Genomic DNA, 24,813 nt, shown 5'->3' on the forward strand with positions numbered 1-24,813 from the left:
TTTTGCCCTTTGGTACTTTGCTGGTCTCTTGTATTTTTCTTTTAATAAGCTGGGTTTCAGTTGTAAACTAAGCTGAGCCACGGGGGAGTCCGCTGGTAATACAATTAAGTGTTCCCGCTTGGAAAAATACTCGATCCTCCCAGGGTCCGCAACCCCGGGGCCTGCCTGGAGCTGACCCTTCAGCGCAGAGGCCCCCTCCCCTGCTCTGCACGTGCTCTGCGCATGTTCGCGCTCCAGCCCCCCCCCCCGCCTTGTTCTGGACTGGCGAGCCTGCCCTTGCCCCCCTCCCCCCGGGGCTCCTCCTGCCCCAAGCGCCCCCGCCCAGGGCTGCTCCGTTTGGACAGAAGCCGGCTGGGAGTGACGTCCCTGGGGGGGCGGGAGGAGGAGGAGGAGGGCGGCTCCGGGGCCAAGGGGCGCCTGCGGGCGCTGAAAAGTCTCAGAACGCGGAGGGGGAGCCGGAGCTGCCCGAGGGGCGCGACCAGCTCCCTCCGCACTCCAGCCGAGCACCCCGCGGGCCGGGCGCGGCTCTGCCTAGTCCCTCCCCTCTGGCAGCCGCCCCCCCCCCCCCCGAAGTTGGGAGACGCAAAACGGCGCGGAAGACCCGCCCGCTCGGGAAGCTCTGCGCGGGACGCCCCCACCTCTCCGGACGGACGGACGCGGGGCGGAGCCAGGGCGCAAGGGCGGGGCGGGGCTACCGACTGCAGCTGCAGCACCGCCGCGCCCGCCGCCCGCTTCGCCCGCGGGAGCCGGAGAAACTTTGCCGCAGGAGCGTCCCCGCCGCCCCGCCGGGATGAGCCTGCAGCGGGCCGGCGAGGAGTCTCCGCCGTCGGCCTGGCTGCCGAGCCACGTGCAGGTGTGGGTGTTGCAGGCGCGGGGGCTGCGGGCCAAGGGGGGCCCGGGCGACGCCGCCTTCGTGGGGCTGCAGCTGGGCCGGCAGAAGCACCGCACCGCCGTGGCCGCGCAGAAGGGCGGCTGTCCGCGCTGGGCCGAGCAGTGCTCATTGGAGCTGCCGCCGCCACCGCCCGGCCCGCGCCCGGCCCCGCCGCCTGAGCCCGACCCGCAGCTGCTGCAGCTGGTGGTCTGGCAACGGGCGCTGGTGGGCCCCGACCGCTTCCTGGGCCGCGCCGACCTCCCGCTCGCCGCGCTGCTGCAGGACGGCCGCTCCCACCCCGACCGGTGAGTGGCGCGCGGGGCTCCGGGGCGCGTGCAGAGCGCGGCTCCCCCTCCCGGTCCGCCGCTCAGCTCCCGAAACGCCGAGTCACTCCCGGGAGGCGGGCGGGGGAGGAGTCCGGGCGCCGCAGGGCGGGGGTGGTGGTGGGGAGAAGCATCGGGCCGGGGCGCTCCTCATCTTCCCCTTCTCCAGCCCACTGGAGACACTTTGTCCATCCTGTGCGGGGGGGGGGCGGACACACCTGGGGCAACATTTGCTGGTTGTTTTGTCCCATCTGGAAGGCTGCCCAGTCTGGCCTGTCCCATGGCCGCTGATACCCCATGGGGCAGCCGTGCTGGTGCCACAAGAGTCCCAGAAGCAGCTGTGGGGCCTCGGCTGGCTGGCTGGGTTGGCCTTCCCCTTAACTCGGATTCCTGGCTGGTCCAGGCAGGGGAGGCTTAGAAACTGATGTAGCTGTGAGGGGGCAGGGCTGCTGCATCCCTGCCCGGTCTCCCCACTCTGCCAGCCTCTGGGGTGGCCATTGCAGGATCCGTGGCCAGGTCTGGATTCCTTCCCATCTGGTCCATTTGGTGAAGCTGCACAGATGGCCCCTCATTTCCCCTTCATGGTGAGCCCCAGACAGGCTGGACTTAGAGTCCCCAGGCAGCATTGGTCAAGTTGGAAGCAAAGGCCGGTTGTGGGAAGACGACTTTCAGCAGCCGATACTAAAACCAAGCTGGGTGGTTCTGCCACATAAAATAAGTCTGGATTCCATTACACTCTGCAGGTGTCCAGTTGGGGCCTCTTGGGAGGGGGCTTTGCCCCTTGGGATGCCAGTGTGGGAGAGCCGTCTTGTGGGGTGCCTCTTCCCGTCTGGAGTCCAGGGGAGGGTTGGGGAGTTGACCAGTCCACGCCCAGCAGCATTGTTGACCTGCCTTGCTGAAGGCCTCCGTTGTTTCCATCAGGGAGCCCACCAGCTGCACCCGGGGCGTGTCGGATGCTGACTTTGGCCCAGGTTGTGTTTTTGTTCTGTGTTTTTGAATAGCTAGATTGTTGGGTCACTTGCTGCCTTGAGTGGAAAGGAAGGGCAATATTGCCCAGAAGGGAACGTTGCAGGGAGGGCTTAGCGGGTGGCTGGGCTGCTGCTGGCACTGCCAGGGCTTCCTTCCTGCCCGGGGTGCAGAGCATCAATTGGGGTGACACCCTGCCTTGTCTCATAGGAAGCTCCCTGGCCCCCCTCTCCTTCGTCCCCTTGGGTGCCCCCTGGCCCAGAATCTCCTCCTGCCCCCTGCTTCAGTGCAGGCCAGTTTCATCATAGGCCATTGTTCCAAATGTCACACAATTGTGTGAACTCTGGGCTGTTTAGGTGGAGATAAGGCTGGCTGTTTGTTCTCCAGCCACCTCTGGGCCCAGCTGGGCCTCCCTGGCACAATCTGCCTGTGGCCATGACCACCTCCAGAGCCTGTCTGTGCCTGCGGGGGCCTCAGGGTGCAGCACCTCCCGCTGTCTGTGGATGGGCCTGAGGGTGTCTTCCCGCCCCGGTCCCCCATTTTCAGGCATTGTGGGGTGAATCTATCAGAAATTAAGAAGCAGCAAAAGCTGCGTTGGAAGGACGGGATGGTTTCTCTGGGATAATTTCAAGGAGGCAAATTTAGCTTAGCACTAGGGCTGACTTCCCAAGAGGAGCGCTGGGGGAGAAGGAGCCTCCAAAGAAAGTTGGGCAGATCAGAAGAAAACCGGCTGCTCCTTGCTGCCAGTTGGTGGCATCTCACCTGATGGACTTCTGGGCATCGCAATTCACAGGTGTCAAGACTGAAATGAAAGGAGGCTGCGAGGGGGGGGGGGTGCTCGGCCCCAAGAGGAAGGATGGCAAGCGCTGGGCCTGGGCAAGGAAAGGCTCTTCCTGCAGAAAGTGGGGGCTTCGGCCATGGAGCCACAGAACAGAGGCAGAGAAGACGTGGTACCGGTGAAAAGAGCCAACGTGGCTCTTGAGGGTGGACCTTCCTCGTATTTCAGGGCCTGAAGAGGCTACTGGGAAGAAGCTTCAGCCTGCCGATCAAGAAGCCTATTTGCAGCTCAGAGCTGGATCGGAGGGGTCAACCACGTTCAGCTCCAGGACCCTCCCAAACCTCAGAGCTTTCGGCACCTGGTGGGTGACCGCCGTTCGAGCAGAATGTGTCCTCCCCAACTCAGAGAAGCCACCTGCTCCTTTCGGGATGTGGAAGGAGGCCACCTGACAGCTGGGGTTCCTTCCTCCGGTCGGTTTCAGGGCCTGCGTGGCTTCCGAGCGAGATGGTGCAATTTCCCCTTCTCCCATGGACAGCTGCGAGCTAACTCGGTGCAGAGGGCTTCGGGTGCTGCAAGGCTGCAGGAGCTGCGGGTGGAAGGTTGTTTCCTGGCTGTGTTGAAATCTAGCCCTAATTACGGCTCTTTGGCCAGTGCAGGCTTGGGAATGGCCACTGTCCACGACGCAGGAGAGCCTCTGCCATCAGCGGACACCAGCCTTCCCTTCCATTAGTTGGGAGTGTTGGAAATCCCAAGCCACCTTTTCTGGAGAACCCGGGGGAAATAAAAGTAAGGTTGGCAGGCTGGCCTAAGCCAGAATTCCTGTATGGCTGCCATCCTGCCTGGGAATGCCAGGAATTCACCTAAAACCAGAGTCGTCTTTTCTTGATAGGGATGACCTGAGCAGCAAAGAAAAAAATGCAGAACCCCATAACAATTTGTCAGAGGAAAGTAGAAGCCGCCATCTAACCTAGACCAGGCTCCTTCGCATCCGAAAGCCACGGCCAGAGAGTTGAAGCCAATAGAGTGGAGGCTGCTCCTTGGGGCAGATGCCATGACAGAAGGCAACACAATGTCCGGGGGCCCTGCAGGCCCCACTGCTTCACCGAGAGGCTCCCTTGGGTGGCCTGCCCTGCCGGATCTGGAGTGCAGACCTCCTTGGCTTGCAAGTCCAGACATCAAGGTGCTTTCTTTGGACTTTATGGCTGAGCAGAGCCTGAGGGATGAAAAGCTGGAGGTCTTTGGCCTCCAAACTCTCTACAATGTTACGGCACCTCAGGTATTCAAAAGCAGCTCTCTCACACACACACACCCCTTGCAAACTTCTCTTCGTCCCCCCCTCTAAATTGAACCTCTATCTATCAATTGCCTTTCTCAACTGAGCCCCAGCCTTGGTGGCCCCCTGGATGGAAGGAGGGTCTTGTGTCAGCCTTTCATCCCCAAGTGGATGCCGGTTGGGGAAGGGTGGCCTTGGGCTGGGCTGGGGGGGGGGAGGACAGGAGGAGAACCCCAATAGGCCTGCAATGATGCATGCTATTTGCTGACCTGGAATTTCTGCAAAGGGAGAGGGGCAGGAACGTCAAGGAGTTGGCCTGTTCTCCAAACCCCCAGAAGGCAGGACAAGCAACAATGGAGAGAAGCAGCCTGGAACTAAGGAGGAATTCCCTGATTGTGAGGACAATCAACCCATGGAACGACTTTCCTCCAGAGGGTTCTGTTCTCTTCGCTCTGCTCTCATGCTGGCCTTACTGCACTGGGGCCTGGTGAAAGAGCCCGTGAGTAAAAGCCCTTTTCACTTTAAAAGTGAGCTATTCTTTGATTGGGAAGAATCCCTGCGACAGACAAGCACAGCTGGTTTATAGAGGTGGTTTGCTTTCAAGAAACTGAGTTGTGTTCCATTCACCAGAATCACTCTCCAGTGATGATCAGACTTTATGCCCTAATCCGGGGGCAGTTATTTTCCTTCCTCCGTTTTTTGCCTTTTCCCATATTTCCTATGGATTTCCAAGGAATCGCTCCTGAGGTAGAGAAAATCCAGGGAAATCCACTCGGTCTCTCTGGTTTTGGTGTTCTGTGATTTTAATGCTGTAAGATGCCCAGAGTTGCAAGATGGGTGGCTAATAAATGTTACAAATAAATAAGCAAATTGTCTGGAACATCGCTTGATCTGCTCCAGGAGCCTTCCCCAGCACTGCTGGCCCATGGGGGGTGGGGGCGGAAATATTTCAGGCTCCCCCACCCCACCGGACACTTGTCCCAGGCTGATCTGTTTCTGGGGACCTGAGGGGCCATTAGATTTTTATTCATTATTTCTCTAATTTATATAACCAGCTATCTCACAAACAGGCGGTGTGCAACAGAGCTAAACTAGTGAGTAGAGACGTATATAAATTTATTATAAATTATAACACAAACATAAAGTATAAAAAACAGAGCAAGCAATGGGTGAAGGGATGCTCATAATCTTATTGCTTGGCTTGTCTCCTCCCCCCCCCTTCCCTGAAAGGGGCATCTCTGGCGGGTGGCAGGCAGAAAAGGAGGAGAGGGGCAGGACTGGCCCTCCTTCGGCTTTTCCAGCCATCCTTCCTTCAGAAAGGCTCTCTACTGAGTGGGGGGAGATTTATGTGTTGGGGCTGGAGACTTTGGAAGCGTCAGTCACAAATCGCCGGATGTTGTGGTCAGAGTCTGGAAGGTCCTTTGGTGGGGGGGGGGGGGGCGGCAGCCTGGTTGCCCTTTGGACCTCCTGCCATCTTTCTGGTTGTTATAGAGATTGAGGCCGAACTCCAGAACTCGGCTGCCCGGGCAGGCTGGCCCACAAGCAGCAAGGCAAATGTGTGTGGCAGGCCTCCGCTCTGGGGAAGCAGCTGCTGGTGTCTTGGTCACCTCCGTGTCTTCTGGGACGACCGAAGTGGCCGAAGGAATCTGGTGGCCGAGTGGAAGAGCTGGCGTGGGGCTTTCCTGCAGAAAGTGACGGAGATGCTCTGGCAGGCACTCTTGCGAGCTCTGCTGCGGACTCGGGCAAAGAGGCCGCTTCCTCCGAGGCTGCAGGGATCATGGCCAGGAGGGCCAGACTCATGAGAAGGCTCAAGGAGCAGGTGGGAAACAGAAACAGCGGGATTTCGACTTGCAGGTCTGGACAGAAAGAGCTCCCCACCAGCCATCAGTGCCCAGATGAGCAGAGATTATCTCCAAGGTCAGCGTCAGACCAACAGTCAAGTAAGCCATAATCCCACCAAGGAACTGCCAAACCAGCCCAACCGAAGAGCGTCTGAGCCACCCCCAGCAACACTCAGAGGGCAGCCACTGGAATGTAAACTCAGAGCAACCCCGGCTTCTTACGAGCACTGATGATGTTACCTAGTTGGGTCATTAAATATCTGCAACAAAACAACCAAACTCGGAGAGCACAAGGACTCTTCAGCATTAGAATAGACTACTGCCATGCGTTTTCTATGGGGCTTCCTTTGAAGACTCCCTGTTACTTCAGCAGCCCCTCCGGTGGTGGTGCTGGGCTAGAACCGCCCCTCACATGTAACACGGGTGATGCCAACTGGGTTTTTGGAAAGGTTCTGAGCTGCTCGTTTTGCCCTAAAAAGTAAAAACTCCCTCCCTCCACCACCCCTCCCAAATACAGCCCCCCTCCCGTTCTGGGTTTCCATTCAGGGCGCTCTCCCCAGAAAAGCACTTGGCAGCTTCCTCGCCTGACCTTCGGCCTGACCTTCGGGGGGGGAAAGCGGAGCTTTTAGAATGCCTTTGTGGAGCTTTTAGCCTTTCAGGAGGTTGCTGGAGTTGAGACTCCAACGAAGTATTTATAGACTTGGGTTTTGCTGCTGTTTTGCTGAAATTTGTCTTTATTTATTGACTTTGGTTTTGCAATATTGTAAGTCGCTGGGAGACACGTTGGAGCCTGGTGGCCAGTGCATATTAGGAAGGGGTGGTGGTTTGTCCTGTGGCAGCTGAGGAGTAGCAGAGAAGAGGGCTGGCTCAAACTAAACCTTGGGGTAGGGGCGTCCCCTGAGGGGGGTTTGGGAATCCCAGAATAACTCATGTCCAAATGTTGTGATGCAGAAGTGCTACTGGCCTCTGAGAGTAGAAGAACGGTTGGCTTTTGCTTGCTTTAATGCCCACAGCGCCCATTGCGTGCCCAGCTGGCAAGACTAGAAAAGCCTGAGCTGGAAGGGAGCCCTCTGCTGCCCCCTCTCCCGGGCACCTCTGGGCAAAGCCTCCAAGGCAGGCAGCACACCTGGATGCCAGGGAGAAGAGGAGCAACCAGAGGGAGTTCAGGTTGGAACCCCAGAGGGAACGGGGGTCTCTCCTGACACTGGGGCAGCCCCTCCCCCCACTTCTGCTTTGCTCGCCTGCCTCCCTGCAGCAGAGTCCCTCACTTACCCGCTTTGCATAGTGGCCTATTGGGGAAGGGATTTGCAGACCTGTGAGAAGCTGTGGGCCCTTGGCAGTCCCGCCCGGCCGGAGCATCTTCAACTGAGCCCCTTATGGGCTGGCATTGGGTGGGGGCTTTTCAGAGGCTGAGCCAGCAGGTCCATTCCTGGAAGCTGGAGATTGCAGGCAGGTCCTTTGCCAGGGAGGGAGGGCCATTCCAGACCCAGATCTGTGGGGGCCCTTGTCCCCAGCCTTTCTCTCAGGCCCCTTTCTGCTGGGCGACCAGAGCCCCGAAGCTGGAGGCCCGTCCTGGTGCTGCCAGCCAGCCAGATGTTCCAGCAAGCAGAGGAGCAGTGAATCCGTGCCAAGGTGGCTCTGCCTGGTCTTCGGAGAACGGCCCCTCCGGAGTGGGGTCAAGGCCTCGTACAGGACCAGGTGGGCTCTGTCTTCGGTGGTTCTGGGAGCTTCTCTGGCAACCGTCTTGCCTGGCGAAGGCCGGGCGGGCGGTTTGCATGAGAGGGAAGAGCCGAGGGGGAGGCCGACTTGGTCTGAAAGCCTTCTTCACCAGGGTAGCAATAGGGAAGGACCTGGCTGCCCCCTTCCACCCTTCCTTTGCTAAGCTGGGGTGGGTGGGGATCATTTACGGACCAGGATACATTTTGTCTTGGGTCTTTTCTCTCATCTTGTGGAAGGAATTGCTTGCTCAGCACTTTTTCTAGCTGAGGGATTCTGGGAGCTGACGTCCATGGGTCACAAAGGGGCCATTGCCCACCTGTAGGGGGAAAGGGAGAAGGGAGACCTCCAGGAATAGCCCTCAGCAGGAATGTGGGCGGAGGCACTGAAGAGACCCTCCTTCATTTGGGGGCTCTGTGAAGGGGACGAGAAATGGACTTTCAGACTTCAGCCTTACAAGCTGCTTTATTGTAAGATGATATTGACAGGGTCTTGCAAGTCTGAAAGTCCATTTCTCTCTCCCTCCCCGGTTCTCTTTGCTGCTCAAGAAACGGGGGGGGGTGTAACTCTCCTGAGCCTCTGGCCCCGCCCCCATTCCTGTTGTTGCCCATAGGGCCATTCCAGGAGACCATTGCAGGATTGCATCCAGTTCCTTGGCATCTGTTTCACTGGCATAGAGGGGCCGTTTTGTGACAATTGGCATGCGGGCGAAGGTGGGACCAGGCAGGGTCTCTGCTGTCTCGTAGAGGGACGTGTGGGGGTGGGGGGCACAGAGCTTAGCTAGAGCAGACCTTTTGCGCATTGTCATTGGGGGGAGTGTGGTAGGTTGCAGCCAGGCGGGTATGGTCATCCAGGTGTGCGGAGGGGACAGCTGCTGTCTTTTCTCAGTGGAAAGGAGGAAGACCCCCGCCCTGGGGGGAGCCCTGCTGACATGGGGCAAAGGCTTTTCAGGGGCCCTCTGTGCGAATCTCGCTCAGTGCCAAGAAGAGAAGCCTGGGAGAGGGTGGCAGAGAGCAGGGCTCTCTCTGCACTCCCTAACCAGGTGCCCCTGGAATTGCAGCTTCCAGACGTTCCTGCCAAGGGGCTGGACAGCATTGGGGCCCGGTGGCTGCTTTGGGGAAGGGCAACTGGGAGGGGGGCATCCCCTGCCCCACATGGGATCTGTGGGTTGATGCCCTCCCTCCCTCCCTCCTGTTCCCCCCAGGTGGTACAAGCTCCACTCCAAGCCGGGCAAGAAGGAGAAGGATCGGGGTGAGATCCAGCTGAGCCTGCAGTTCACACGCCACAGCCTGACGGCCAGCATGTTCGACCTGTCGGTCAAGGAGAAACCGCGCTCACCTTTCCGGCGGCTGAGGGACAAGATGAAGGGGAAGCACAGCTACGACCTGGACTCCTCCTCTGCCATCGTGCCCAGCAGCAGCGGAGCCCTGGACGACAACTTCCGCCCGGGGCCCCCCAAGGACAAGGCCCGGGGGAGCTTCTTCTTCAAGGGCCAGCTGCGCCGCTCCTCCCTCACCCGCTCCAGTACCTCCCTGGGCTCGGCCAGCACCCTCTCCTCCGCCAGCAGCCTGGGGGCCCTGGGCAGCACCGAGGGGGGGGCGCCCTCACTCAGCCGGCACAGCAGCTTCTCCACCGACCCTGCTGGTAAGTAAGCGGGAAGGGGGAACCAGGACGGCCAGGGATGGGGCTATGCCAAGCGGCCTTAGGAAAGACCCCCCCTCTGGGATTCTAGGATGATCCCCCTTGGCCTCCCCTGCTCCCCCCCCCCCAGATGCTGTTGCTCCTTTTGCTCTCCTGAGTCAGAGAACTGAGTTCCTGCTCTTGGTCCCCCCCACTGGGAAGAAATGAATGGCTGCCCGGTTGCAGCAACATCTGTCAGGTGACCCCCTCTGGGTCTCGGGGAGGAGTGGGCTTTGCCTCTGGGGGCTTTTTGGGAGGCCTGGGCATCAGAGAAGAGAAGTTCATGGACCTCTGGAGCAGGTCCTCCCCGAAAGAGGCATGGCATTGGGAGGGAGACACCCCCCACCCTTTCTAGTATTAAGGGACTGATGGTCATTTCACAACCCAGCCAACTTTTAAACTGGGTGAATTATTCTGTTTTGGGGGAAAGAACCAAAATAAGTCAGATAGCACTTTTTCTAACGTCAGTTTTCATGAAAGGCATAAGGTGTGGGTCACAAAACCTGATTTTCAATAAAACGTGTGAGTTGGAAAAGGCTGTCCTTAAAGCCACGGGGCTGCCCCTCTCTTGTGCCTCTGTGGGGCAGAGCAGCTGGGAGGCTGACCATGCCTGTTCTTTCTTTCTTTCTCCCTCCCTCCCTCCCTCCCTCCCTCCCTCCCTCCCTCCCTCCCTCCCAGGGAGAGACTTTCTGCCCTCCCCGCAGCTGACCCACAAGAGGGCCTTCAGTGATGAGGTGAGCCAGATCAACCTTTTGCCAGAAGCTGTGCAGGGCCTGAAGACCCCAAAGGACCCCTCCTCTGGGTCCTCGCTCTGCATCAATGGGAGCCACATTTACTGCGAAGAGCCCACCCCCAAGCCCTCCTTCCTCTTGCTGGCCCCCTTCCCTCCCGCCCAGAGTGAGCCTGGCAAGCAGGAGAGGGGCTCGGGGGCCGGACTGCCTGCTGCCCAACCGGACCTGCTGCCCTGGCCTGCCAGCGATTCCCAGAAAGGACCCCCGAAAGACCTCCCCCGCTTCATCCCTTCGCCCCCCATTTTGGCGGCGCAGGAAGAAGACAAGCTCTCTGTGAAGACCATCGCCCTGAACAAGCAACGGGTCCGAGCCAGGCAGGAGGAAGGGCTGCAGACCGAGAGCAAGCCCATTCCCATGGCCGCCCCCCTGGCTTTCCCCTTGGAGGTGCGGAGGGTGAGGCCCCAGGATGAGAGGGACCATCGTGGGAGCCTCAGGGGCCACAGCCAGAGCCCCGAGCCCCATCTGGAGGCCCCGTCTGGAGAGAAGGAGGAGCCCCAGAGTGACCAGGGCGGCGGTCGGATCAGTCTGAGAGACCCCAGAGAGCCGGCTCGAAAGCCCAGGTGAGCCTGCATCTGTGGGGCTGAGCCATGGGATGGGGCGGGGGGGGGGTTCGGCTGTTTGCCCAAGAAAAGGCCGCAGTGCCAGGGAGGGCTGGGTGGGTGGGCAGGAGTTGGGAGTGGCACTTCTGGGCTCCTGGGCCATTGGCTCCAGCCAGCCCTCTTGCTGGCCCTTTGGAAGGCCCAGGAGGTAGGAGCTGAACCAGGGAGGCACTTGGGGCAAGGCCCCAGCCTGAGGGGGAGCTGGGCCCAAGAGGACGTTGCCTCAGCCCAGCCTCAGCTGCACCCGCCTGTGGGAACCCTCTGCGCTTGGCCAGCGCCTGATTGCAACGGGGTCTGTGCTGTCATTGGGGTCGCTGGACATTTGAGTCGGGGGCTCTTTTGAATTTGAACGGGGGGGGGGCAGTAAAAGGAAATGCTGGAAGAAGAAGAAGAAGGGGGGGGTGGTTTCCTGGGATCCACCTTGCTGAGTACGTGTAGGGTGGGGGGATGGGGACTCAGATGAAAAGCACCTGAAGTCCATTTTTTGCTACACCGGTCAGGCTCATGACGAACAGAACAGATTCCCAGTTCAGCCAGTCACTCTGGATTGCCCCCTGCACAGCTGTAATGGCTTTCAAGTAGGAGAAGCAGCAGGGCTGCGATCCCCCTCCTCCCTCGCCTGCTTCCTGGGCCCCCAAGTTCCCTCCGGGAGGCCCCCCTCCAATAGTCCATTTTACCGAAGGACCACTTCCACCTCTCTCTGGAAATGGCGGCCTCTGGAATGGGGGTGGGGTAGTTTCCGGGGCCCTCCAGAGCCCCTGGAGCTGTTCCCAAAGGTCACCTTGGAAAGCGTGACTAAAACGGAGGAATTGGCATCTCGGGCTCTAAGCCGCCTCTGCATAGCTCTGCCTACCCACCCCTTTGGGTTTTGCAGGGTCTGATGTGCGGCTGCTTTGGGGTGTTACTGGGGGCAGTGAAAGGGCCCCTGGCGCACTTTGGGGAGAGGGCCCACGCAGGGGGCTCCCTCATTCCAACGTCTTCCTCGCTGAGCTGCATAGATGGTGGTGGAGGCTAAGGACCTTCCCCTGGAAACGGTTCCCAGCGTTTCAGCAAGGACACCAGGGGGACCATCCACATTCACATCAGTGTGATTCTGGGGTGACCGCAAGACCCCTGGTCAGGCGGCCCCCACGGAGCTCCTGGAGGAAAGCTGAGGTCCAGTGGGGCAGGAGGAGGAGGAGGAGGAGGAACAGCTTCGGGGCCTCCGGGTGGGCTGGGGTGCGGCTGGAACGGAGACCAGGTACTGAGTTGCCCAGAGGCAAAAGGGGCGAGCTGGGAGGGGCAGGAGGCATTCAGGGCAGACATGAGGCTGAGATTCTGGGCGTCTGGCATGGGCGATTTCATATTACTTCTGAAGAGCAACAGGTCAAGAAAGGAAGGAGAAACGGAGGAGCCGTCATTGGCAAAAGGGGGATGAAGCAGTGACCTCGATTCAGAGCCCACCCACCCACCTTATTCCTACAAGTAGTCCGTGACTTACAACTGTATTGGAGCCTCCCCATTAGGGCCATAAGTTGTGATGGTCATAAAACAGGTCACTCACGTGTCTGACCTGATTTTACAATTTTTTTGCAGTGGTCATTAAGCAAACACCATGGTCATTAAGTGCACCAGTTGTTCATCGTAATCTGTTTTTGCTGAAAACCAGGTGTAAATGGTGTGTTTTGGCAGAAACATCATAAAATGCAGCCAGGTGGCCATGGGACAATGCAGATGGTCGTAAATGCGGATCAGTTGATGAGCGCCCGAAATTTGGCTATGTGGCCATGAGGGCGGGGCCTTTGGATCTGTGGAACTGGGGGCTAAGCATCCCCAGTGTGATCTATTCCAACTTTGAATGGTTGCTTGGTTCCCGGGTAGATCCGAGTCTCTAGATCAGAGGTTCCCCACCTTTTTTGGGCCACGCCCCACCTAAGCCTCTCTAAAATCCTGATGCCCCCCCCCTCCTCCCCCCCTGGTGACATACAATTCCTACTTTACTCAAAAAGTGAACTCTACTCACACGGAGGAAGCCTAAAAGGCCTTTTATTTGGTTTAAACAAGATTCAAATTGCCCCCATTAAAAATCAACCCTCCCCGCACCCCCCGTGTGGCATGGGCCCCACATTGGGAACCAGTGCTCTAGATTGAACCCCCAGAAGGGAAGGGAGTAAACGGGTCCGAGCAGTTTTCATCCAAAAGAGCCGTTATAGGAAACTGGAGCGCTACAGTTGGAAGTGAACCAACATCTGGAAGGAGGAGGAGGAGAGGAAGAAGATGATTTGGCTTCAGGGCTCCAAGGGGAAACCCCCCCGCCCCCCCCCCCAGAGACCGTGCAGGGAAGATCAGACATTCTGCCCGGCCAACAGAGAGCAGGAGAGCCGGTGCGCAAGGCAAAGGATCAGGCTCACCAGGAGGTTTGACCACAGCCGCACTCCGTATCATCATCGTCACGCGGTAGGGCTAAAAATAGATGTCATGGGTGAGACTTGATGAGTAGCCGGAATGATGTCAGGGAGCAGAAATACTCCAAAATGCTGCTAAGCAAATAAGGTGGGAAGACGGTTGGCTGACAGGTTAAAAAACAGAAGCTGAAGGAAGAAAAAGAGACAGAGAGGAGAAATTGCCCAGCTAAACTCTGCGCTGCCCAGACGGCAAGGAGGCGTCCGGAAAGGCAGATCCACCAGATCCTCAAGGACAAGATCTTGAGTCAAGAGAGCCTTTCCTGCAAAGACGGACGTGGTGGAAGAGCAAAAAAGGAGCAGCAAAGGAAGGGGGAGGGGGAAATCCCAAATGAAAGACACGTAGGAAGATTTATTCATTTATTAAATGTCTTTGCTGCCGGCCTCACTAATTCAGCAACAGATTTATCCTCTGAACTGGAGCCAGAAGTGACGTTAAGTGGGCTTAGAAAATATTTCCCCAAAACTCCGCTGCAGCCGTTGTTGAAACAGCAGCTGAGCTGTTTTTAAGTCTCTCTTTGCAAGATGAGGCAGTTGAAATGGTGCTTGCAATTTGGAATCAGGTTTCAAAACACAGCAATGGCCCAGGAAGATGCCCCTCGTGTGCCCACAGTTGCTCCAGATGTGCCTTTGGAGGAGACAACCCCCCCCCACTGATTACCTAACTCTGGGGCGGCTGGGTGGGATAGTAGAAAAAGTAAAAGGGCCCCAGGGTTGTGTGGTTACACAAAGCCTTTTAACTGTAGATCACAACTTGGGGGTAGTTGTTAAAAAGGGAGCCCAAGAGGGTAGCTCAACCAGTGTGCCCATTGAAGAACACTTATAATGGCCAGAAAAGCCACCATTTGATTGGGAGAGGGCACAGGTAAGCGGCTGGGAATTGTTGGAGGATTAAGGCCAAGACTGCAGGAGAAGGACGGGCAGAGCCGGGGGGGGGGGGGGAGGAGTGAAAAGGGGAAGCAGCCTAGAATTGGTGTGTAGCCACACATGAAATAACTCCAGCTCCCTTATCCGACTCCAAGCGGCTGGAGAAGATTCCTACCGCCAGGCTTTTAGCAGGTAACTCGGTTAAGTTGGGCCTTTGCGTGTAGATCAGGTTCCTTGCGTCTGACCAAGGATCGCGATAGGCTGGTTCCTGGAGCTTCCTGTTCCTCCGTCTCTTCCACAGAGTCAGAAGTGAGTTTGTGGAGAAGCGGAAGCCAAGACAATTTGCAGGCTGTCTTGGAGGAGGAGGGGGAGGGGGAGGAGGAGGAGGAGGAGGAGGAGGCTGCTACTTGCCCTTCCCTAGCTGCAGGAGTGGGGAGGGGGTCGGGCTTTGACCTGAGCCCTCTGCCTTCTTGGGCGGCTGGGCAGCTGTGCTGAGGGCAAATCAGGCACCAGATGCTGCTCCTGGGAGGGAGAGATCAGCTGACCTGAGTCCTCCCCACCAGCCTTCTGCCTGCCCAGGGGTTGGGGAGGTGGGGGATTCGTCCCCTGGAAGGGCAGGCAGCCTTTGCAAGGGGCTGGCACTGCCCAGGCGGCTTTTCTGACTTCCTGAGCTTGTCGGAATCACTGGGGCAGAGGCCAATTCCCCCAAACCTCTGTTAGGAGCAGAATAAACACTTGAAACTGTAAAATGAAAAACTGGAGCATGTTAGGGGGGTCACAGGGGCCACAGCAGCCTTGGGGGCTTGAAGGGAGAATGGAGGTAGCTTCCCTGAATCCCTGCACAGTCCCCCTCCCCCAATAAAGAATGCAGCTTTATTACTTTTGAGGCAGGAAAAGAGGGGCTCTATGGAGGGGGGAGGGAATCCAAAGCCATCCCGGCAAGGGGGGGGGGGAGTCCCAGGGCTCTCCCTTCTGGGGGGGGGTCAAGGAGGCTGGAGGCAAGTCCCAATGGAAAGACAGTTGGGGGGCAGGCAGGGAGGGACTCCGTAGGCCAGACCCCAAGGGTTGTGTGGGGCTGCCCCCCCCAACCGTGAAGCATCTTTGCTGCTTTGTGCTACTTTTAAGTTATCAATTTTTGTGGCTTCTGCAAAGATTGTTGGTTGCTGTGGTTCCCTGAAGGCCCCAGTGGTGAAGGTGTGTGTGTGTGTGTGTGTGTGTGTGTGTGTGTGGCTGTTGGTGGACCTGAATCATTTGTGGCACTGAATTGTGAGCAGTCCGAGGGCTCAGAGTCACCTGGGAAGCTGCCTCTGCTCAGCCCCCCCAAGCAGCCCCCCTTCCTTTCTGCCCCCCCCCCCTTGGAGGGCCCCTCTTACAAGCCCCCCAACCCTGCCCCAGACAGGCCTTTCCTTGAGGACTAGCTCCTCGTTGACCAGATACTAAACTTGCTTCCCTGCTCGCTTTCTCCCTAGTTCCCAGCCCGGCCTGCCTGCCACTCCAGAGCTTGCCAAGGACCCCTGGGTGGTCTCTGAGGATCAGGGCCTCCCTCCCTCCATCCAGGCCGGAGAAGCGCAGCCCTCACCCCTCGCCCCACCTGCCAGGCACCTTCAGTCACCGTCGCCCACTGCTGCCGCCGCTGCTCCTACGCGCCCACCTGTGGAAGGGGACGATGGCTTTGCCGCCTTTGCCGCCAGCCGCCTGCAGCCAGCCGCTCCGGAGCCCGAACCCCCTCTCGCCATGGACCCCCCCCCAGGGGGGTCGGCTGGCCTCCTCCCACAGCAGGAGGAGGGCCCCCCCAGCCCTGAGAGAGCCTCACAGGAGAGTCCTGATTGGCTGAGCTTCGCCTTTGGGGAGAGAGACCGGGCCTGGAGTGGGTCTGGGGGGATCCTTTTAGTGAGGGGGACGTTCGGGGAGGGAGCGAACTCTGCCCCCAATGCAAGCAGCCTCCGAGAGGAGGAGCAGGCCTTGGGGGAAGCCACCTTTGCCCAGAATTTGGGGCAGCTGGGCTCCTCCGTACCTCTTGCCCCAGATGTGCCCGAAGAAGCCCTCAGCTGGACACTCGAGAGCTGCCCACGTAACCGGACAATCCCTTCCTCGGAGCAGCTGGACTGGGCCCGAGAGCAGCAGACGTTGCCCCAAAGCCAGCTGGCCCCCCAAGCTGACAGCAGCGAGCCTTCGTGGCTTCCGTGGGACCCCCAGAGGGAAGAGGACGTGGGGTTCGGGGAGACTGTCCCGACCAGCGGAGGCCCTGCCCAGGAGGAGCAAGGGGGGCCAGCAGAGACTGAGGGGCCAAGGGGGGCAGGGACCCCTCCTCCAAAGCCATCAAGGAGGGTCCTCCGGCTCACCAAAGAAGCCAGTGGGGCTGGGAGGGGCACGCCGGAGAGCGCACAGCCAGGGGGGGCAGACCCAGAGCCTCCTCAGCACCTCCTTCCTGTGTGGGTAGCTGGTTCCCCTCCAGCAGCTGCTGTCTCCCTGGTGCCAGCCGTGATCATTGGAGCAGGCCCCCCCGAGGGCCTCCCACTCGCAGCAGCAGAGGACAAGGCTCTGCTAGATGACCAGCCGGGGAGCCAGGAGGGCTCTTCAGGGGCGACCATCTTGACAGCAGAGGAGGGGCCCAGCACAGAGGCCCTGCCGTTCGCCACCTGCCCCTCCCAGCTTTCCTTGGGCAGGTTAGGCCTCTCGGGGGTCCCCGAGAGTCCCAGGCAGGATGGGGACACCGGCTTTGCCCCCTGGGGGCTGGAGGGGGCCTGGCCGACAGGGCTGCCTGGCTCAGCCTCATTATGGAGCTCAGAGAGATTCCCCCGCCCCCCCGAGGCCTCCCAGGGCCCCGCTAAGCCCCAGGGGGCACCCAGCCCCTCTCTGCTGTTCTGGTCTGCCTTGGAAGAGCCCCGGGGGCTGCCTGGAGGGGGCACCAGCTTGGAAAGCCCCTGCGGCCTGGGACAGAACGAAGGGGCCACTGGGCTGGCCCCCTTGCCCCAGGGGCAGGAGCCGGAGGCCCCCTCAGGCCAAGCGATGGACTTCAGGAAGGCTTCTTTCTGGCAGGAGGGCAGGGGGGAGCCAGAGAGCAAGCAGGAGGATCCCCCGCTGACCCCAGGCAACCCTTTTGCCCCCTGGGCCGCCCCCTCTCCCCAGAAGAACCCCTTTGTGGAAAGGCCTCCTGCTGCAGAGGTGCCCGGGGCCCAGACTGCCATCCTTCCAGTCTCGTTCACTGTGGATGCCCACAGCCTGGGAGAGTTTCCTGCAGCCACCGACCCTCCCAGGCAGCTCCGTTCTCACAGCTTCTCTGTGGAGCCCCCGGTGGGCCCCAGCCGGCCTGGTCCCCCCCGGCCTTTGGCCTTCTCCACCCCTTCCTTCCAGCCCATCCCAAGCCCCACTGACTGCCACCTCCCTTCTCCCCTGGGGCCCATCAGCGCAGGGGCTGCGGTGGATGGCCAGACCGGGCCCCCCCTGTCCCCCTTGCTCTCTCCTCCCAGCATGGATGCCTCAGCCCCTTCGGTCCTGCCCATGGAGATGCTGCCGGCTCAAGACGCCCCACGCCAGCAGGCGCCCAGGTGAGCAGCGGGGGGGGGAACGCAGGTGTGTGTATGTGTCCAGGTGTCCATGCCTGTGTGTGCCACTTCGCAAGAGTGTGCTGTTGCCTCCCACCTCTCCCCCCCACCCCCCACCCCGGCCGATTCCCTTAGCTGAGCTGCTCTCTGTGTTGCTGTCCCTGGTGGGTGGAATTCTGGCCTCCCCCCCCCCCTTTGTAGGTTGAGTTGGCTTCCTGGCTCCCAGCTGAGCAGAGCCATTTTTCCCCCTGGGGGCGAGGAGGCTCCCGTGTGCCAAAGCCACTTCTCCCCCCACTCCACCCCCATAGCAAATGCCACCGCTTCTGGGAGGTCAGGGGAGAGGTGGGAAATCCTGGGGTCCCTGCCTCCCCAGAGGCTTGTGAGGGGGGAGATGGGATAGGCAGCATTCTTGGCAGGAAGGGTGCCTGAGGCCAGGACCGCTGTGGGCCGGGAGTGCCAGCTGGGGCAGCCCCTGCACCCTTTGCCTTGAGGCCGGAGCCCTCAGCAAACAGGAGGCTTGCGGTGCTCCTAATTCTCGGCCCAGGAGGGCAGCTGCTCTGCAGGCTGGGGATCCTGGGGATTGTAGTCCCAGTGCCTCCAGAGGATGTCCTGGGTGCAGCTGTGTGGTTCCAGTGGCTGGAGGTCTTTTGAGTGGGTGCAGAGTGTCCCCCCCGCCCCCGCCACAGGCTCTGCAGCCACAAGCACTGCCCAGCCAGGCAAAGGGAGGGGAGTTGGGGGGGGGGGTCTCTGTCTGGGACTTGGCGTTTTCCCATCCACCCCGGGGGATGTTGTGAGAGCAGCTGCTGCTATTCTTAACAGAATAAGGGGGTTGGAAGGGACCTTGGAGGTCTTCTAGTTCAACCTCCTACTCAAGCAGGACACCTGATACCATTTGAGACAAATGGCTGTCCTGTCTCTTCTTAAAAGCTTCCAGTGACGGAGCTCCCACAACGTCTGGTGGCAAGCTGTTCCACCGGTTAATTGTTCTCACCGTCAGGAAATTCCTCCTCAGTTCTAGTCTGGATCTCTCCTGGATTAGCCTTGCACAGTGGATCCAAGGGAGCCTTTCGTTGGGGCTGGAGTGCCGGGCTGCCTCTGGAGGGACGAGCAGCAGTTCCCTTGGGGTGCTGGGGGGGTGGGAGCTCCTGGGCCTGGGGCTCTCCTGCCTCCCAGCAGCCGCGGTTCAAAGCCACTTCTCTGCACGGCATGTCAAGGTGTGTGTGTGTGTGTAGGAATTCAGCCCCTCCTCCTGGTTGGCGTGGTTAGCCTTAATTCTTGCCTGCCTCCGCCTGAGTCGGTTTCCCTAAGCCTGGATGTCCCTCGTGTTGCTTTGCTTAATCTGTCTGCATTGCTTGACCAGCCATGCTGGGAGGCTTAAAGCATCCAGCACAGGGGAAAAAGAAAGAGAATAATATGGATGGAAGCTGGACAGGGTCCTCCTCCTGGCTCTTCTTTAAGGGCTGCCGGTGGGGAAGCAGAAAAGCTGTGGAGGTCAAAGGTGAGAAAGAAGAAGGATGGTGGGTGTGTCCACTCTCTGGGAGGAGGGGCTCGGCGGGTGAAGAAGGGGAAGTGGGCAGCTAGCTGGGTAGGCGAAAGAGGCCTCCACCTCGGCCAGTTCCCTTGGGTCGCTCCTGTTCTGATCCAACCTTAGCAGAACCAAGAAACAGACTCCTCGTCCCGAAAACCCCTCTTTATTTAGCTCCTGTGAATTACTGGCATTCACAGACTGAAAACTCCAGGCAACATGTTGAAATAAATGTAAAATAAGTTTGATAGAAAGCTAGTTTTAAGAAATGTATAAGAAATGAAGACATTTTTTTCTATCCAGGACTTTAAATCAAGTGTGATAGAATGTTTTCATGAGAATAAAACTATTTTAGCTGCAGCCCTAGGATAATATAAGCCCCAAATTCTTCATGTTTAATAGATTCCAGATCATTCAATCCTTTCACCTTCAATCTTGAATTATCAAACCAAAACCACAGTGCTACAAACTAAAATCTCATTCTTCATTTGAGTCAGTGTCACTCCTAAAATGTTACACTTGCAATGTGTAAAGACTTCACACTCTCCTTCCTACATGTCTGCTGGAGGGTTCCATACAAGTGAGAAATAAAATCATTTACTGATGTTAATTGCACCTTAAGACCATAAGATACTAAATCAACATTTTAAAATCTCTGCCATTTTTAAACAGCATAGTCCAATTCTGGGTCAGATTATTGCAGACTTGCCAGGTAGAGCTGAATAGACTCTTTAAGTTTTGCTTACAAATTAATTGGAGATTTGTGAACCGCCAAAATTGTTTTCCAGCAACATAGATATTTTAAGCATTCCAAATGCTGATTTCTGCCCAAGCTGTAAAGTCAAAAGATGTTTCAAATTCATTCTAAGTATAATTTGTAAACATTCTTGGATTTGTGCCTTAATTAACGTGTTAATCTTTTAAGATGACCCGAGATTGTTTTGAGGTTTGCTGCAACAAATTTAGCACAGCTGTCTAGAGCAGTGTTTTTCAACCACTGTTCCGCGGCACACTAGTGTGCCGCGAGATGTTGCCTGGTGTGCCGTGGGAAAAATTGAAAAATTACTTTATATATAGTCAATATAGGCACAGAGTTAAATTTTTTAACATTTTCTAATGGTGGTGTGCCTCGTGATTTTTTTCATGAAACAAGTGTGCCTTTGCCCAAAACACTTGAAAAACACTGGTCTAGAGGGAGCTAAAATCACTTCTCTGTTTAGAATTACATTGAAGCAGCTACCAGCAGGTGGCGCTGGTACTGCACAAAAACCTCTCAGCCTGCAGCAGGTGGGGATGGGGAGGGGGCTCACTTGTGGGCTGCCAAGACAGAAATTGTAGGGGTGATTGTGCAGCCCTGGAAGTCTCGGCCAGATGCCTATGCAGCTGCCCACTTGGGCACTCCCCGGAGACCAATTGGGACTGGGCTAACGTGGGCCAGGGAGGTTGCTCCGGGGTCTGGCTCAGTTTCCCAGGGAAGGAGGGCCCGGGAGTCAGGCCGAGACCGATGGGGCCTGCAGCGTAAGAGGATTCGGAGTTCAGCCCACACTTCAAACAGACAGACAGCCATTTCATGGGGACAGTGCTTCTGGGAGGGGGGGCTGGGGATTTCCCAGAATGCCCTTTGTTTTCTTTCAGATTTCCTTTGGGGGTCAAAGACGAAGGAGGGAGGTTGGGAAGACGGGAGATTCCCAGCCCTCCTCATTTGCTTGCTTGATGGGAAGGATTGGAGCTGAAGGGGGGGGGGATGGCCCGATGGATGACAGGGAAGGAGGGAGCCCATTCCAAGGAGGGGGGCAGGCCAGAGACAGCCCAGCCCGGAGCCAGGCTGAAGAAGGAGGAAGATGCAGGAGAAATGCTTCCTATAGTCTCCCAGGGTATATTCATTCGGGTGAGAGAAGGATAGGTTTAGCCTGGCAAGATTCTGTCTCCATAGCGGGAGCAAAGAAAGATGTGACCTTTGGCTGGGCCTGGCGCTTGGAGCGTCCCACAGCTTCCGGGTCCTCCCGGGGGTTTCTCTGCAGTTTTGGGCAGGGAGGGCGTTTCTTTCTCAGGCCTCCCTCCAAGAGGGGAGCCTAATGATGCCTCTGGTTTCTTGCAGTCCGCACCCAGTCAAACCCATGAGAAGCACGCCCGCCCCTGATTCCCCACGCAAGGAGACGGCCCGCCTTGCTTCCAGTCCGAGCCGTGGCCAGATCACAGGCCAGGAGCAGCTCGCCCCCATGCCTGCCATCAGTGGGACCTTCGCAGCCTCGGTGGTGCCGTTGGAGAAGATGGAGCCCAAGCAGGTGAGGAGGTGGCTGGGCCACAGGGGACAGACGTGTTCCTCAATGCCAGGAGCGTGCCGTCTTTGCTGTACCTTTGGAGTTGGTGGAGTTGTCCCCCCTCTCCTACCCATTGTGCCCAGGCCAGAAGCCGGCCTGGGTTCCTTCGCCAGGGGCAACTGCCCGTGGTTCAAACAGTGGGCATCTGATTCCCACCCACCCTGCCCCATTGCCAGGAGGCCTGTCTAGTTTCCTGCTGCAGATTTTCAGTGGCCCCCAGCATCTTTTGAGCTCGGCTCCCTTGGCACCTGCCACAAAGCCTGCAAGCTTCCCAGGGGCATCTCTGCCTGGTCTCTAGGCTTTGGCCAGGACTGAGATTCTGGGCCCTGGACATGGCGGAACTGCTGTGCAGGGAGAGGGTGGAGCCAGGAGGGTCAAAGGAGGACTGCCCTTGAGGGGCAGCCAGGAGGAGGAGGGTCTCTCTCCCTGCCCAGCAGCCTTCTGGGGGGGGGGCAAAGACCAAACTGGGAGGAAAAGGAGCCCTCTGGGATGAGGGGAGCTCTTTCAGGAAACCAGAGCCACAGATGAATAATCAAAGCCATCAGCTTTATTATCTATTCTAAACCTATGTTACAAGGCTCCCCCCAGGCTGATTTCCTCCCCCTGGGAAGGTTCAGATGGGGCTCCTTGACGTTGGAGGAGGTCCAGCTTCTGCCTCTCGCAGACTCCTCCCCCCCTTGACTCCCCCCCCCCAGCCCATCGGGCAGTTTCCCAACAACCTCACCCTCTGTGGTCCCCGAGAGGCCCTGCTCTTCAGCCCCCCAACTGTCTTCCCCCCCCCTTGTGTCTCTGCAGAGCCCCTCCACCAAGTACCACCACCTGACGCGGGAGGAGCTGCTCCAACTTCTGCTGCGACGGGAGGCTGAGCTGGGCAAGAAGGAGGAGCAAGTGCGGGAGCTGGAGGGCTACATCGACCGGCTGCTGGTGCGCATCATGGAACAGTCGCCCACCCTCCTGCAGATCCCTCTCGAGGATGGGGGGCTCAAGGCCACTCAGTAGCCTCCCACCAGGAACCCATCGCCCCTCCCTTCCTGCCTGGGTTTGGTCTTCTGAATGCTCCCTCCCTCCTTTGACACAGACAGCACCCCACGGCCCAGGACACCCTGCTTCCTCAGCCCCCTCTGCCCCAGCCTGGGATCTCCGGACCCCCAAACGTCTTGGCATTACAGACTCTTCTGGGCACGGTGGAGCACGCCCCAGGCGGCAGGGCGGTCCTGCAGGCTTCCTGGCCTGTCCCTTCGTGAACTTTTGTCACCTCGACCACACTGCAGTTAGGCAGTCTTCGCTGCCCACTTATGCCCCCCTCCCTTCTCCCCTGGCTGAAATGGGAGGTTTGCATTGGGGGCAGTCGAAGGGAAAGGCAGTGGGGGCTGACCCAGGAAAACCCGCCTGACTGGACAGAGCTCCTGGGATTATACTTTGCCTTGTTCCATGAGGACTAGTATCTTCCTCTGATTTGTTCAGTGTTCAAGACGATGCCAGCACGCAGCGCCTCTGAACCAGCCTGATCTTTTCCGTGCCATCTCAGGGCGGTTGGTGCTCCGCCTGCCTCGGAGAAGTGCCAAGGGCTGGCTGTGCATGCCAAAGCCACCCTCCTCCGTCCTCTTTCTCCCCCTCCTCCTTGGCCCGGAGCATCACTCTAACGAAAGGAGGGGCGCATCTGCCCGAAGCGGTAATAAGACGTGCCTTTTTGACACCTTCCCTCCCCCAAACAAAGCCTGGCCTGCATGTAAGGATGGCCACTCATTCGCCTTATTTACTGACCCCAAGAATCCCACAGCAAGGAGAGGCTGGCCCAGAGGCTTAAACGCCCGGGAGGAATGCCTTAGCTCCTCAGAGGCAGTTGGGGGGGGGTTGACCCACAGCCTAAGGGCTTTGTGCCACAGGTGGACGCCCTTCCTGGCCGCCTCAGTTGCTTAACTCTTCTGGAAAACCTCCCTGTCACCCGCCTGGCTCCCTTGGCAAAAAGGCTTGGTGGGGGGGGGGGCACAACTGAAGGCCTGAATCAAGGCAGCCCAATGCCCCCAGCAGGAGGGAAATCAAACGAAAGGAACCCCCCCCCCCTCTTGGGAAATGGCTGGGCAAGGAGGATCCCTTCGTTTTTTTCATCCTGTTTCTGCCAAATGTTTTTACTGTTTGCCCCTAAAGCGCGTAGGGTGGGGCGCATGACAAGGAGGGAGCTCCAGGAGAAGCTTTCAGGGAAGGGGGCTGGTGGTCCTGGCTGCGATGGGGGGATTTGTGCCTGTCCCCCTTGAGCTTGCAGTGAGCGGCCTCTTTGGCTGCTGTCTCCTTGGTGGCCCAAATGTCCACCACCCACCTGGCCCCTCTTAGAGATCTGGGTGGGAGGCTGTCCGTCTTCCCCCCCCCCCAATCTGGCAGTAGCCATGTAACGCCTCCCCCCCCCCGGACCTTTTTCTCCATTGCAGGCTCTGCCTTGTCCTGCGTGGCCTCTGGGAGGACGGAAGGCAGGGAGGCTCTTGTGTTAAGTGCTGTTGATGATGTTTTGTTTCATAAAAGTTTTGACTCTTTTCTGTTTTAAGCACTTTAAGACAAAATAAAAATGGTTGAATTGTTGCCTAGGCACTTCTTCTCCTTCTTGTTTCCCAACAGTCCTTTTCACATGGGGGCTAATTCACAGCCCACCATTCCAAGATCCCCAGAGGTCCCTCTTCCTCCGCCATCGGGAGGTGCCCAGCTGAGGGGAGGTGGGGGTGGGGGAGATGCCCCTTTAAGGCAGCAGCAGGATGCCCTATCACGAAGACCCAGTCTTGGGGGCTGCACAGAGCAAGCTGGTTCATCTCTCAGCTTCCTGCTCTGCAGAGTGATCTTTTCCCTAACGGGCACAGGGGGGGGGCATCTGCTCTCCCCCCTCCTTGTGCAGACTAATCTCCCCTGCAGAAGAGGCAGGTGGGGCCAAGCTTGGTGGGCAGAGCCAGGAAGGGTAGGGGGAGCTTCTCTCCTGGTTGGCTCCCTGGTTCCCCTGCTGCCCTCCCCCCGCCAGGCTTTGCGGGTGGGATTGGATTTTCCTTCAGGGGTCCAGCCCCCTCCTCAAAGGTCTGCCAGAGAGGTTATACAGAACGCATGAAGGCAGTGCGTGTTTAGGCTAGAAATAGGAAATTGAAGGAACATTGCATCATGCTTGGTGGCCTGGATGATACATACCTTGAATACAGAATGTTGATACAAAAGGTCAACATTAAATTGAAACTGGGAATTCTAGGATTGGTGGACGATCTGGCACTGCCCTCCAGGGAGGGACGGCTGGGCAGAGCTCCC

At 58.3% G+C, this 24,813-nt stretch overlaps 1 protein-coding gene across 3 annotated transcripts; it reads left to right on the forward strand.

Annotated features, from left to right (window-relative positions):
- The first annotated feature begins 581 nt into the window (after positions 1-581).
- RAB11FIP5 (RAB11 family interacting protein 5) lies at positions 582-24,112 on the forward strand. 3 transcript variants are annotated; one of them, XM_081959462.1, is made up of 8 exons: positions 582-1,176; positions 8,973-9,412; positions 10,127-10,799; positions 15,616-17,694; positions 21,315-21,501; positions 22,333-22,461; positions 23,002-23,209; positions 23,964-24,112. In XM_081959462.1, the coding sequence occupies exons 1-8, from the start codon at positions 791-793 to the stop codon at positions 24,074-24,076; spliced, it is 4,215 nt and encodes a 1,404-aa protein (XP_081815588.1). In that variant the 5' UTR covers positions 582-790; the 3' UTR covers positions 24,077-24,112. The 3 variants fall into 3 exon arrangements, with proteins under 3 accessions (XP_081815588.1, XP_081815589.1, XP_081815587.1); XM_081959461.1 differs by lacking the exon at positions 23,964-24,112 and having other exon boundaries at positions 583-1,176; positions 23,002-23,949; XM_081959463.1 differs by lacking the exon at positions 23,964-24,112 and having other exon boundaries at positions 22,333-23,145.
- Positions 24,113-24,813: the final 701 nt, after the last annotated feature.

This window comes from Natrix helvetica, assembly GCF_964273705.1.
Source record: "Natrix helvetica genome assembly, chromosome: 7".
In the NCBI taxonomy this organism is placed as follows: domain Eukaryota; kingdom Metazoa; phylum Chordata; class Lepidosauria; order Squamata; family Natricidae; genus Natrix; species Natrix helvetica.

Bases quoted from the DNA above. Each gene is read 5' to 3' on its own strand.
- RAB11FIP5 (XM_081959461.1), top strand. From the start codon at position 791: ATGAGCCTGCAGCGGGCCGGCGAGGAGTCTCCGCCGTCGGCCTGGCTG. The intron at 17,695-21,314 runs GTGAGCAGCGGG...GGTTTCTTGCAG, and splicing joins CCACGCCAGCAGGCGCCCAG to TCCGCACCCAGTCAAACCCA. The intron at 21,502-22,332 runs GTGAGGAGGTGG...GTGTCTCTGCAG, and splicing joins AGAAGATGGAGCCCAAGCAG to AGCCCCTCCACCAAGTACCA.